Below are 14,399 nucleotides of genomic sequence, written 5' to 3'. Positions count from 1 at the left end.
TAGTTACTGTATCTCTCGAGAGGACTTGCAGCAGTTGCAGATAACAAGCTGCATCCCGTCCCTCACTCTATTCGGCCTTTTTCTTTCTATGCAACATCTGCGTTAATCTATCTCACCCGTGTCTCAGACAGCACATCCGTTGACTGGGCATTTGTCTCGCTGCTAGCAGCTTTTTCATGAACGGAGACCATATACCTGTTAAGAAGAGCCTTTGTACAAGTCCAGAGTGGGAACGTAGGAATGTGGGCTAGAGTTTTACGGGCCGGGGCAGAAAGTTGAACGTGCCTTCATGTTTATATGGGATGAGCTTGTTCTGAAAAATGATCCATGGGATAGAATGAACAATGTTCTGTCCGGATAGAATTCTCATGTCGACGAGCATGAGAGATAGAATTCTCATGCGTTGGTCAGCCCGCACCAACCATGCATAAACAGGATTTCTTTTCGTTTCCGCATCATCATCGAACACAAACGAAGGACTCCTCAAGTGGTCGTTATCAGAAAAAGCGGTCGAAGCGAAAGAGCAAGGACGGGAAGGGTCGTTTTGTTTCTCATGGCGTCGCTACCACTTCCACCATCTCTGTGGCTGTAACACTCGAACGTTCATCTTTCCTGCCGACTGGTTCTGACCTAGTGGTTGGGCCACTTCAAATAGGATTGCGTGACACAGCGGTCCCGAGCCCTCTCCGTGTGTCTGTCCTAAGAAGGCTCTGCGCACAGTGGTTGCGTGAGCACTTATCCACCCACCACCATCAGCTTTTCTCGGCCTCACTTCACCTTCCTCCCAACTGCTCATCACGCCATGGCCACCAAACGGTCGAGGCTCGCTCTTTTGGTGGTGCAGAGTCGTACGAGTTTCCACAAGCAAAAAGCTCGCAGGAATACAAAGCCACTACACGAGGCGGTGGCCTTCTGATTCCTTCTCGCCTCAACTGGCCTCGAGGCCATCGATCTGAACCAGCAATGCGACCAAAGTCACTTCGTCATCGTGACATGCGTCGGCGGTACTAGTGTGTAGATCACAAGTTCCACCAGAGTGCAGCCCACCGTCCGTGGAGCTCGATGTGGGCTGCAGAAATTTCGTCAACTTCTGAACACACGTTCATCCAAGGTTCGTCTAGATTACAGATAGTAGCATGAAGATGCCAATACGTTTATGGAAAAAAGAAGTCTCTTTTTTCTTTTAATTGAATAAAAAAGTTGTAACATGGAGAACTCTTTCAGAATCATAATAAAGGCGAGAGAAGATTACCGATTAATACCTTAAAATACCCAACTTTGTGTTTAACTCGATGCATCGCTCGGTTAATAGCTTTCTCGATGTTGAAGAAGGCTCGCAGTGCTTCTTGTATTCTAAAGAAGTCTGACAACTTCCCGTCTCGTATGAATTTGAACGTGACAGCCTTTGTCGACGTTGATGTGCTAAATCTATCTAATTTAATCGACGGATGGAGGGGCAGGCAACAGTGGCCGAAAGGGAAGGCGATCAAATTGCATACATTAAACTTACGCATACCTAAATGCATTAAATAAGCAATATCAAATACCTGTGCTTCGAGAAAGCTGTTGATCTTAGATTTCTGTTTTGAGACAAACGAGGAGAGGTTTTGGCCATATCTCTGCTGATAGGTAAAAAGATTGGGCGAGGGTTCAGCTATTTTTCTATCGAGTTCGCTTCCAGATGTTAGATGTATATGATATAATATTGGTAAGGTGGACCAAAGGAAAGCTATATGGGTCGACACCATCGTACTTAAAGCAGGGCCATCAGCATTCAGTGGTCCACCCGCTCGCCACGCCAAACATGACAAGGACAACAAGTTATCATGTCCCAAGACGGAAAAATAAAAATAATAATAATAATAATATTATTATTATTATTATAAGAATAAATAATGAAGATGAAATTCCGGCTCATAATTTTGTAATATATTATTATTTTTTTACCGATTAAACTAGTTAATATCTTTAAAATAAATAAATAAATATTTATTATTATTTACGTAGCTCTCAGCTAAGTAAGTACATGGACCAAACGATGCAACCAACATTAATATCATGATCAAGAGCACTTCTAAAGGAACCACCCATTAAGCACTTCTGTCCACTTAAGATCGACTACCTTCTGCATCTATTTTTCACGTTCGTAAATGAATATTTATATATAGAGAAAGAGAGAGAACAATTTGTCTGAGGATCTGACGGTGGAAAGAAGCATTTTGAATGTCAACCATCCAAGCAGTACTCCTTGGATGGTATAATCCATGCATATACGCAATCTTGATGTTTTCAAACAAAGCACCTTTTTGCATCTCACCTCGGGAATTACTTGTGAGAAAGAGAGAGAGCAATACACTATAAGCCAGTATTAGATAGAAAACAAAGAGAAGGATTACACTCGGCTGCTTTGGATAGTAACCCACATGACATGGAGACCAGAATAAAAACTTGGGTGCACAGTTCCCTGTTAAGGTCACTTCTCCACCTCCGTGGTTTTCCTTCCGTCTTTAATTTCTTCTTCTTTTTTATCTTCACTCACTGGTCCACACCAAAGAGATTCTTAGGGTTCGAGATGTTCTTCTTCTGCCCATCCCTCGATCACACCCCGAGATAGTGAACATCACGGTAGCATAGGACCATGATGCATCACGAATTACACCACCAAAAAGATCAGTCCAAAAAAGAAAGGGTCCCTCCTGAGGCCCCCGTGATAGCGGTCTAACAGTACAGCTGAGACGTGTCTGCGGAGGCCATCATCATGGGCTGGTTCGCACCCATCAAGTTCCATGGCCTCACGAAGCTATCCGACGGCTGAACCAAGTCACCGATGGCGCTGCCGATACCACGCATGTAGTGAAGGATCTGACTCAGTGACTGCAGCGTTGCGGTGAGTTCCATCGTTTGGGCCCTGAGCACGGAGTTCTCGGCTTCCACGCCGACGTAGTGCTGCGTGGTGACGCTGAGGGCGGTCAGGATCTGGCCGTTCTCCTTCCTCAGCTGGCTCACCTGCGCCGTTAGATCATCCAAATGCTTCTGTTTCCTCATTCTGGAGCGGCGCGCTGACTCCCGGTTCGACAGCATTCGCTTCTGCTTCCTCTGGTTCATCAAAGCCTGCAGGTCCTCCTCGGACTGGGACTGCCCAATCCGGCTCGAACCGGAAGAAGTAGCACTAGGAGAGGCCATGAGACCTAACAGAACTATATATACACTAGTTTTCTTAATTATTATCAATGGAAATGCAACACCCCAAAAGATATTGAGCAGAGGATTATTATTGCGATCGAGATTGTATGTAGACGGTAAGTAGGTAATAGGAAAATATATAGAGATATAGGTGGTATGATCTGAAAACAAGTTTATGAGAAAACGTAGAACCAGTAAAGGAACACCACTGAGAAGGACTGAACCAAATGCGTCCGGCGCCTGAGTGTGGAATTTATCATAAACCCCGAAAGGAGGATCTCACTTAGGATAGGCGACATCTATCAGAAACATCAAGAGCAGCCTGTTCTGCATGTGTCGACAGAGGAAAACGTTTTCTGAGGAGGTAGGCCGAACTCCGGAAGCCGAAAGATGTGGCAAAAAGAAATCAGATTTTGTGATGAATCTTGGCAGAAAGAAAGATGAGAATATTGGCAGGAGCAGCCACGAAGAAGTTAGATTTGTCAGGAGGGAGTTTAGATTTAGAGAGCAAATAATCCAAGCTCCAGGGGAATAGGTGGTGGGACGGAAGGCAGTTTCCTACGTCGAAGACAGGAGGAGGAAACCAGAGGAGGTGGAAGAGAAGAGAGAACAGGGAAGAGAGCAGCAGAAGCTGAGTATTTAAGAAGATGGAAACAGAGAAATGGGAGGTGGAAAATGAGAAGCAAGAAAGGCGAGGGGAAGAGGCATTGGTTGTCCAAGAGAGTGGGATTTATAGAAGCAGAATCTGGGAGAACGGAGATCTAAAATGTTGATGAAGAGAGAGAGGGAGAGAGAGGTTGTTGTTGGGGCATGTTGGGTGGAAATGGGCTCTCCCACAAGAATCCAATTCCAGCTGGACAGCACAGCCCAGAGCAATTAAACTTCCAACTATTTTATTCTCAATTAATAACAAACAATTATTTTATTCTCATAATAATAATATATTGGTATTTTTCGACAGACAGACAGACGGCGGGCGCCCTTTTCCTCTCATTTATTGGACCGAACACGCAATCCATCGGTAATTGCAGAAGTCATAATCTTACCACCATCGTCTGAGCGCACAGGTTTTAACAGCGTCTCCTTCCTCTCTCTCTCTCTCTCTCTCTCCCTTCCCTTTCTTTTTTTTTCCATCTCTTGCAATTATCTATCTGATGATTTTTCATCGAATAAAGGAAAAAAAATGTCATGCGCTTTTCTGGAAACTTGTAAGAAGAAGGCCACTCCATCTACGTTCTCCCGATATTTTTCATCGTCAGACCAGACTACGTGGAGAAGTTATTGGACTCCGGCCTTCGTAGCTTGCTCATTTTTCATCCTAGTACCATCACTCAAAACATGCTGCATTCCCTTCGACGTATGTTAAATTATCTGAATGCATGTGGATGAGCTCTCTCACCTTGTTCATCGGAAGGAGATATACAGAAAGAAAGAAAGAAAGACGGACAGATTAGGGAGAGAAAAGACTGCACATATGGAAGAAGGTGAAAATCTCATTCACAGATTACCGTGCATCTTCTTGACCTATTCTCATGAAAGTTAACCCCTTCCCTTTTTTCTTTTGGAATGCATCCGCAACTGTCACACGTGAGGATCATGAAAGGGTGTGCCCAGACAACTTTTCAGCGTTTTCCCTTTCCCTGGCGTGCTGGTGGCAGAAGAGAAAGTTTATGGGTCACAACATCCTGCGCTTCGATGGGCCACCGGAACAAATCTATTTCATTTTTCCGTCGTGAGACCACCGTCCGCGAATCCTCCTCCTCCTCCTCCTCCCGGCCAATGAGAGGAGTTTGGATCGAAATTAATAGGTAGGAGTTTGGAATTTGGCCTCGTCATCATTGTGGTGCAAAATCAGCTTCTGCATTTCTTAATTCCAAAGGTCACGAAGCAGATACAGATGCTGTAAATAAATAAGAAAAAGTAAAGCACCATCCGGTTAAGAGCAACGACGAACGTGCACCCCTTGTATATTTAGAAGGCTGTGTTTCTGTAATGTGTTTGGAAAAGCAAACCGTGAGAATCTATAGTGCAGGAGTGATATGTTCTGTGATGGTAACATAAAATATCTAAGCAAGAATAATAAGGTTCGCATGCATTGCATCGAACGCTAAAGCAGCTACTGTTGGAGGTGCCATGCACGCATCCGGACTCCAAGTGACCCTTGTGCTATAGGTACAAACCATCCTTCTAATCCACAGGATGAAAGAAAAAAAAGAGGCCAGCTTCATGGACGTATTCACGCGGTCTCTAACCTTTTTTTTGCAGGATATGCTAATTTTTTAGGGCATATCCAAGTTCAGTGCTGGCGAATCAACGTGAAACCACCCCCGTCCCCGCATCTGCACCCCTGTCCGAGTAAAATGCATGTGTTATCGGAATAGAACCTTGTCTTTAGCACTATATCGATGACCATAGATTGCAATCTTAGCCACATCATTCCAACTTTTATGCCTGGAGGGAGAGGCTGCAATCTCTCTCTCCGCAACAAAAACAACAGCAATAACAACAATTGGTAAATAACAATAATAATAATAATAAATAATAATTGGTGGAGGCAAACAGGCCTACATATATAGTCTTTGGATTTGATTGGCATCTTAGCCACTATCCATCATCATAGATTCTTGGCATTCATTTTTGAAAGCCCCATCCACATTGTGGTCAAGCATAGATCGTAATATACCGACGGGGACGAACTAATCAGATCTACCAACCAAAAGTATAACACGGCAAACGAATTTGTGGAAATTTAGGTCATTGGATGGCTGTGGAAGAGATGAGTGATGCTTTTAGATTTCCCAGCCGGCTCCAAAGCGAGGAAAGGTTTGAATTCTGTCCCACCATGCGATGTATTCTAGTCATGCTTTTTCACGTATAGATGAGTGATGCATGCACACCATTCTCTGGAAACAATATCTCCTCTTTGATGATCTTGGTCAACATAAGCATCAGATGCCCATGCAAAACATTTACACTAAAAAGGACTCGACTCCTGTAGGACCTCCCCCTTCTTTTTTGTTTTTTTTTTGGTGGGTGGGGGTCATGCATACGAATGATGCACCGAAAGGACGAAAGAACTGTGGTTATAACTATTAGTCAATATAAATATTTTGTATAGTATATTTTGCAATCAACTCTGTTATAAAGATGTTTCCTACTTCAGATGGGACCCCTTCCTTCAATTTTTTCGCATTTCATTTTTTGTAGTAAATTTAATTTTTAGATAATAATTGTCATCTTTAGAAAAATGTTTCATGTCAAGTCTTACCTCTAATGCCTACTTAGGTTACGATGATTATTCGGAAAACCACGGAGCTGCTAAAAATCCATATTCGAAAGTACAAAGCTTTTTCTAATTAAAGATTATAAATCGTCGGGACTATCAAACATGTGTTTGTGACGTGTTTGGCATACACGACGAACAAAAAGTCTGACCAAAATATAAAAATGTTAGTCAAGTAAAAATAGTGACACAACGTCATCACGATTCCTCGACTGCAAGAGTATACATACAATAAAGCTCATAATATGCATTATGATCATCTTCCATTTGTAGATGAGTTGATATTTTCTCCCTATGAGACGCCATTGACGAGAGTCGGTGTGGTCAAGGAATGCACTGGTACTTAACTCTCCTGCATCGTACTCCGGTTCCCGTACGCTGGTAAAAAGACCAAGTAGACCAAGGTGGCCCAGTTAGATTCCCTCCTCGATATTGGACGCATCGTTCTGCATAGAACCACATGGTGTCGGATCTCCAACTTCAAACAACGACAATAACGAGAAGCCTTCATGTGACCTACTGCCTTACTTGCCGATCGCAAGTACTGACATTTCTTGCAGGAAAGCATGGGCAAAAGGTGCGTTCACCAGCTGGGGAATCTACGCATGCAGCTTTAGACCCGTGGCCTATTTCTCCCTACTGACCACTTGATATGTATTCACTTCTCATATAACGAACGTATGGTCGATAAGTTTTGCCTCTTCTCTTTGATCGCAGTTTCCGAGGAACCAATTGGCCAACTCTAACCAGAAAAACAAGCAGAAGCTATACAGAGAGGTCGGACGTGTCTCCAGTGGCACTCGAAAGCCTCATCTCAAGAACCACTCCACAGCTTAGACGGTGGAATTGTCGACTCCATTGCAGTGTTGAGTCAACACAGGAAACTTCCTCCTCGACTATGCCACCTATCAGGAGAGCAAGTCTTGATCGGTACACAAGCCATTCACCTCTGCTTCTGATGTATGGCTTTTGTAGTTTGAAGAGGTGGGGGTAAGTAAAATCTCTTCAAAAATAGATAAATTCATGTGTTGATGCTGTCTTTTGCTTTGAAGGCGATGGCAAGCTTAAGTCCGTACGTCCGTATGTTTCGGATGTTGACGTAATTGCTTATGAATTGTGTAAATGAATGATGATAAGTAACATCATCTAACTGCACTAGGATTAATGCAAAATAAGGTGCTGATTTGGTTTAAGATCACGATATATATATATATATATATATATATATATATATATATATATATATATATATATATATATATATATCCAAAAGGAAAGATCCCACCGAGCACGCGGTGCGATTGTGTGGACAGCGTACCGATGGGAGGAAGGCAGCGCAAGAGTTAATTTGGTGCTTGCGTGCGACGACACCAACTCACGCTCCTTCCCTCCCATCGCATGATCGGCTGCTCTACTTTCCCCATCTCCATGCCGACCAAACTGCTGTTTACACGTACATTTCGTACGTTTCCAAGTAAATATTCGAGCGATATTTGTGTCTCAATTAAATCTCTTAATTGGAATCCGGACAAAGCAGAACGAAAGATGATTACACGGGAGGATTGGCCCCATCCGTTCCAGGAACAGAGGTCATTCAAGACTAGAACATCACGAGTTCTATGCATTTCACACACACACACACGTATGTATAAATGGACAGAAAACGGGCACGAGGTTTTGTCGGTTGGCATGGCTCGTTTCACTTGACGGTAGAATATGGCATCGTGGAAGTATTCAAGTTTTCCCATCTTTCTGGTTTTCTCCTCTTCTAACTTTGATGTTGATTTGGTGGATGTGTTTTATTTGTATTACGAGCGGCAAATCCAACTCCATCGGTGCCCATGCATGGACTGGAACGAGTCTTTTTGGAAACAGATGCATGCATGGGCCAACAGGAGATCGAACTGCCGGCCCCGATCAAGTCCAGAGTGATTGCACGATGGGAGTTCCTCTTTTGTGGGCTCCCCGCACCACCTCTGGAAATCTTCCAGAGGAACAGCATGACGAGAACCCAAGCATCTCCCCTCCCTTTTGGTGAGAGAACCATCCCACCTTGTGCCCTTCTAGCTAATAGAAGCCTGGCCTATATATCCACATCTGCAGCGTTCCAGAAAACCCGATCGCTACTCTAACTCGTGACCCGTCACCAATTTCGACCAGCTAACCCTGGAACTTCGGCTCACAATGAATGAGACGAAATGGCTTCTTTTGTTTTCTTCTTTTTCTACTCACCTAGATACCTCCTACTATTAGACTGGTGAGGGGCATCAACACGCCACCACCGAAGGTTTATGATCTCAACTGAGGTGCCGAGCGCCTGTCGTACAAGGCGGCCAAAAGCAGTGTTGTTTGGACGAGAATGTGATTCTTCGGTGTTAAAAGTCAACGAATACAGTAGTAACTCGAGGAAGCTACAACATAGGCCCATCTGGAATCATGGCGGGGTGTGTTGCTCGAGGATGACTTTGATAAGCTCTTTAACAACTTATGCTGTTCGCACCCGACGATTGAAAGTCCAAATTTCCCCCAAACTTTGCTGACTGGACTGAAGCTACGGCTCTCGAGTCATAGCCTGCAACCGATCATGAAGTCGAAATTTCTTTTAGATGTGACCTTTAGCAATGGAGTAATAACCAGTCAAGTTAGGGATAAAATTGGGACGCTCAGATTTTTTACTCTGTATAATTCCTCGGAGTTTGAAACCAAACTTCACTTCATAAGGATAGGTGAGACGATTCAGGTGAGATCTAATGTAGATCTAACTTTCTATTCATGTGGGATCCCAAAAATTCGGAGGGACTACAACGGCTCCTCTTTTCTCGAGAATCCACAAATCTTTTATCAGAGTATGGACCAGTGAAAAATGAAATTTATAATTTAGGTACCATTTATCAATACATATTTTATATTATATAATTTTATATAATTAAGTAAAATATATAAATAGATAATACATTTCAAGAACTCACTATAGATACGTGAGTAGACGTTATCGAGAGATTACATATTTCTCTCATCTCTTCTCCGTTATTTGAAATTATTTAAAGATTATATATAAATATATAAAACTGAGTATAGTTCTCGTTGCCAATCAGTATCGTTGTAGTTTTTGGATTTAATGATGGTATATCTGTAAATCAAATAAGTAATATCAAAATATACATATTGTATATCTAATCAATTGTTATTTGATTTTATTTTTGACTTTAATTTTTTTTAGATAACAAAAGCATAATCATGATTTTTATGCTTATAATTAATATCATAGACATATTTAAAAATTTAGTAATTTAGACCGTAAACATATTTCAGATCTATTTTATATTTAGATCTATTTATTAGTACCCTTCACGTGTGAAAAAGTATTATTTAGTTTTGATTTAAAAAATATAATAGATCTGTTTATGTTTTCGGTATGCTTTCTTATCTCATTCATCTTATTGTCCATTTACAGGAAATGCGATGTTCCTTTTGATCAATATACCACCATCGATAGTTTGTTATCGATAATAATGTTGTTGAGGGCAATGACCTCTAGTGGTTGCTAGCCTAGTCACGGATAATGACCACATACAAAGAAGAAACTTCATAGGGTATGATAGCTAATAACAGTCACATGCATGACTATTTATATTCATTAGCTTCACCACAATCAGTTTGCTTTGATTGTAGGCGACTACGATAGTAGTAGTGATGCTGTTGCCTATGACGACTGCAACAATGTCACTATAACATTTACTAGCTACAATCAGTGTCAACTAGATGCTGAAGGGCAACAATTGCATAGGATTAAGCGTGGGCACAATTATGCATTATGGTGATCGTGGGGTCGCTTGGCGATATATGCACAATCACATATGGGCATAATAACATAGCATAGAGTGGTGATGATATAGTCACTAGTCAATATATAGTCGCATGTGCGAGCAACAACACGATGTGGCGATGGTGAGCTCAATGATCAACTGCTTAAGAACAATTGTGCCATCGTGGGTGTGTAGGTGAATGATCGATGCACCATCAACAAGACCCATGGGAGTGAGTAAGGTAGAACGCAATGGCAATGGTTGCGAAAGAATTAATTTTTTGAAATGATATTTTTATCCCTCAAAAATTTAAAAATTATAATCAGTATCCTTTAATTTAACTTTGATAGTTATGCTCTTCAAAAATCAAATATTTCTATTATATATCCCAAGAAAAATTATAGCTTTCCCCTTTAAAAATTAATTTTTTTTAGCTTATGTTATTAATTATAAAATTGACTAAGTTGATCAAATATTTTGAGTAGACCTGATTATTACTGTAGTTTGACTATTTGATTGAATTTAGGTTCGATCAATCAAGTTTTTATTAAATTTAGAAAAAATTAAATTTTGATCAAAATTTGATTTTTGATTAACTTTAGTTTTTTACTGACTTAATTAAAAAAAGTTAAAATTTTAACCTAATTCTTGACCCGTCCAATTAAATACGATTGATTATTCTAATAGTTTCATGTAGAATTAAAAAATATAAATTATAAATTTCTCATATGATATATTGATAAAATTTTAGATGTGGTAAATAAAAATTAAATTATCATTCTTAAATATTTATTTGATTATTCACATGCATATGTTTGAAATTATAAAATAATATTTATTTTTCATATAAAAATATGATTTATGTTTTATCATAGCTATAGTTATCATATGAGTTTTTATTTATGTAATTAATATTCAATAATTATTATGATTCTTATTATACTATTTTGACATAAAGTATATTGAAGAAATTTAGTGAATATTATTTGTAAGTCATATTTCTGAGTTGGATGATAGAGTTATGAGATATGAATTATAATAAATATTTCATCATTTATAACGTGTTTTTTAAATTATATTATATATTATTATATTAGTGCCACCAAAGTGATCTATATCAATAACTTATTAAATTATATTAAAAAATAGCTATAAATAATATTAAAAAATAATATCCATAATGACATATATAAATATGATATTTAGATAATCCTAAAAAAGAATCTAATTCGAATAATTATGTAATATAGTAGGATGATACTATTTTAAATATCATTGTAGTTTATGATTGTATACTCAAAAGTAGCAACATTATTTCATACGAATGATATCAGTTTTCCATAAATAATTTTGAGTAAATACTAAATACATCAATATTTTACCCAAAGGTGAAATATAAATGATATTAATAGTTAATTATTTATTAAAAACTTAAAGTATTAATATTTATACTCACTTTTATAATAATTACTAATAATATTTAAACTTTATTACAGTCTATAATTATCACACTAGAATATTTTAAAATAACTTTAAATTTGTTATCAAATAATTAGTTGACGTTTTGAGAAAAAGACCAACTAAAATTTAATATGATGATATATAAAGAACATAAGATTATATCTTTAATATGACAGATAGAACTATAAGTTTAGGAAAATTGAGTATGAATATAGTCAAGTCACCCATTTCTTCTTAGTTTTATTTATTTAAAATTTACTATATTAAAATAAAAAAAATGAAACTTAAATGAATTGATTAGTATACGTGTTTAAGAAGAATTAAAACATAAATCATTAGAATTTTTAAATAATATATAAACTTATAAAATAAAAAGTCTTCACAGTAAAATACTACTTCTATGACAAGGATATGTAATGTGAAGAAAGAATATAGGGTTTTGGTTTGAAAAAGAAATATGAAAGTCTGACATTCGTATATTTTGAATCAATCAGAAATAATTTTCTAATAATTGATAGACTGATTTAAGTGCTTCAACATAGTTTACTAATAATAAAGATTCATTTTAATATGAGAATCAAAAGAGAATTAAATATTTATTATTATTAGAAATCATCTTAAAGCGAAAGTATTTGTAGTTAGTACTATTATTTATTTGATTAATCTTGGGGATGAATACTATTTTCCTATAATTTTAGAAATTTGAATTTTTTACCTATATTAATATTTACATTTGAATGTCAATTGAAGCTACTTTATTATTTTAGTCTATATATGAATAATATTTTACGTACCATTAATGATATTGGTTTATTGTATCAAATCAAGAATTTTTCCATCAAGAATTTTAAGAAGATTGATATAAATGAAATATATTATATTATTGGTATTGAGATATTTATGAATAGATCTTAAGGATTACTAGCTCTCTCTTTGAAAAATATATTGATGGAGTCTTGAAGAAATTTAGTATACAGCTTTGTTTAGCAAATAGAAGTAAATTTTTTTGGTAAAGCAAGTATTTTTTTAAATGACTTAGAAAATAATTAAATAAAAATATTTCTTATGAATGCACAGTTAGAAATATATTATATGTTTGAGCTTATACTATATCATATATCAGTTTTATAATTAGAATATTTGATAGATATTAGAGTTACCTAGGAATTAAACACTAAAATGATAAAAAAATGTACTAAGATATCTAGATAGAATGAATGATTACATACTTACGTATATAAAATTAAATCAGCTTGAAATGATTGTATTTTTATATGTTGATTCTGTAAATTATTTTGATAATAGAAAATACACTTTACAATTTATATCTATATTAGTTAAAGGGACAATTTACAATAATAATGTGATATAAATTATATTATAAATAGTAGAAGTTAATTTTGTGGTATGATTTGAGGTCATTAATCAAGTTATAGACTTGATTATTGAAAATACATTGTGACATATCACAGTAAATTTTTTCACTAAGAATAGTAAATACTCTAGTAGCTATATGTATTATCATATAAAATACTTAATAGTCAGAGAAAAAGATTAAAAATAATTAATGTCAATTAAGAATTTGAATTATATTGTATTGATTGTTGATCCTTTAATTTAAGACTTATAGTCTAAAGTGCTTGAAAAAAATAAAATTATGATTGGGTTTATGAGTAAATCATAAAAGATATGATAATAATATATGTTTGAGTGAACATTATAATTGAAATTCTTATTTACAGAATTAAAGTTATTTATTACTACTAGCCTATTTATGTTTATATCTATACATATTATAATTGAATATGATAATAGGATTATCTTGACAAAATAAATTACATGAGTTATTTTTAATTTCATTAGAGAGGGCTAACAGAATTACGATACATAGAAGAAATTATGACATTGATGAGATATAATCACTATGACTTACATTGATAATCAAACTTAATATGATATTATTATATTTATTAGATTTATTGGTCTATTTTATAAAATTTATATGCATGTGTAAAATATTTTTTATGTTTCAAAATATAATTAAGTAAAATTATTTTTAAATATTTTTTAATTTATTTATTTATTCTAGGACTTAACGTGAATTCGTGATGCAACATTTTATTATTAAGAGATTATATATATTTTTTATCTTTGGTGTAGTTATTGAGATATTATAGATTTTCTTTCATATTTTTTTCCTTTCATTTCTAATTCATTATTCATAGCGATCCTTTAATGGATGGAAACCGAAGAGAATACATGTTTAATTCTCTTTACATGTTTATAACTTTCTGATCGGATAACAGTATGTCTGTAAATCAGATAAGACTTTGTAAGTTATTGCACAATTCGTATACTTAATTTATTATTTATTTAATTTTAGTATCTAATATTAATTTTTTTTATATAATAAAAAAATATAATAATAATTTTTATACTTACAACACAGCTTAGGTAACAGCGCAATATTGTGGTTTCAGCAGCGCCGTCCGAGCCTTAAAAAAAAAAAAAAAAAAAAAAACCCTGGATGGCTTTCACGTACGTATATGTATAGACAGCGCGGACCAGCAGGCTCACTAATTACCCTTCTTCCAAGTTATTTCTGTGTCGGCACATTAATTGCCAGAGTCAAGAGGTACACGTACCGATGTCGTGAATGATTCCAA

General features: G+C 36.5%; 1 protein-coding gene across 1 annotated transcript; it reads right to left on the bottom strand.

Annotated features, from left to right (window-relative positions):
- Positions 1-2,351: 2,351 nt before the first annotated feature.
- Positions 2,352-3,924, bottom strand: LOC135595985 (bZIP transcription factor 44-like). Its single transcript, XM_065087580.1, has one exon. It carries the CDS (start codon positions 3,181-3,183, stop codon positions 2,719-2,721), a length of 465 nt encoding a protein of 154 aa, XP_064943652.1. The 5' UTR covers positions 3,184-3,924; the 3' UTR covers positions 2,352-2,718.
- Positions 3,925-14,399: the final 10,475 nt, after the last annotated feature.

This window comes from Musa acuminata, chromosome BXJ1-10 (assembly GCF_036884655.1).
Source record: "Musa acuminata AAA Group cultivar baxijiao chromosome BXJ1-10, Cavendish_Baxijiao_AAA, whole genome shotgun sequence".
In the NCBI taxonomy this organism is placed as follows: Eukaryota; Viridiplantae; Streptophyta; class Magnoliopsida; order Zingiberales; family Musaceae; genus Musa; species Musa acuminata.
Note: the sequence above shows the minus strand (reverse complement) of the source record. Positions and strands in the feature narration are given on the sequence as shown.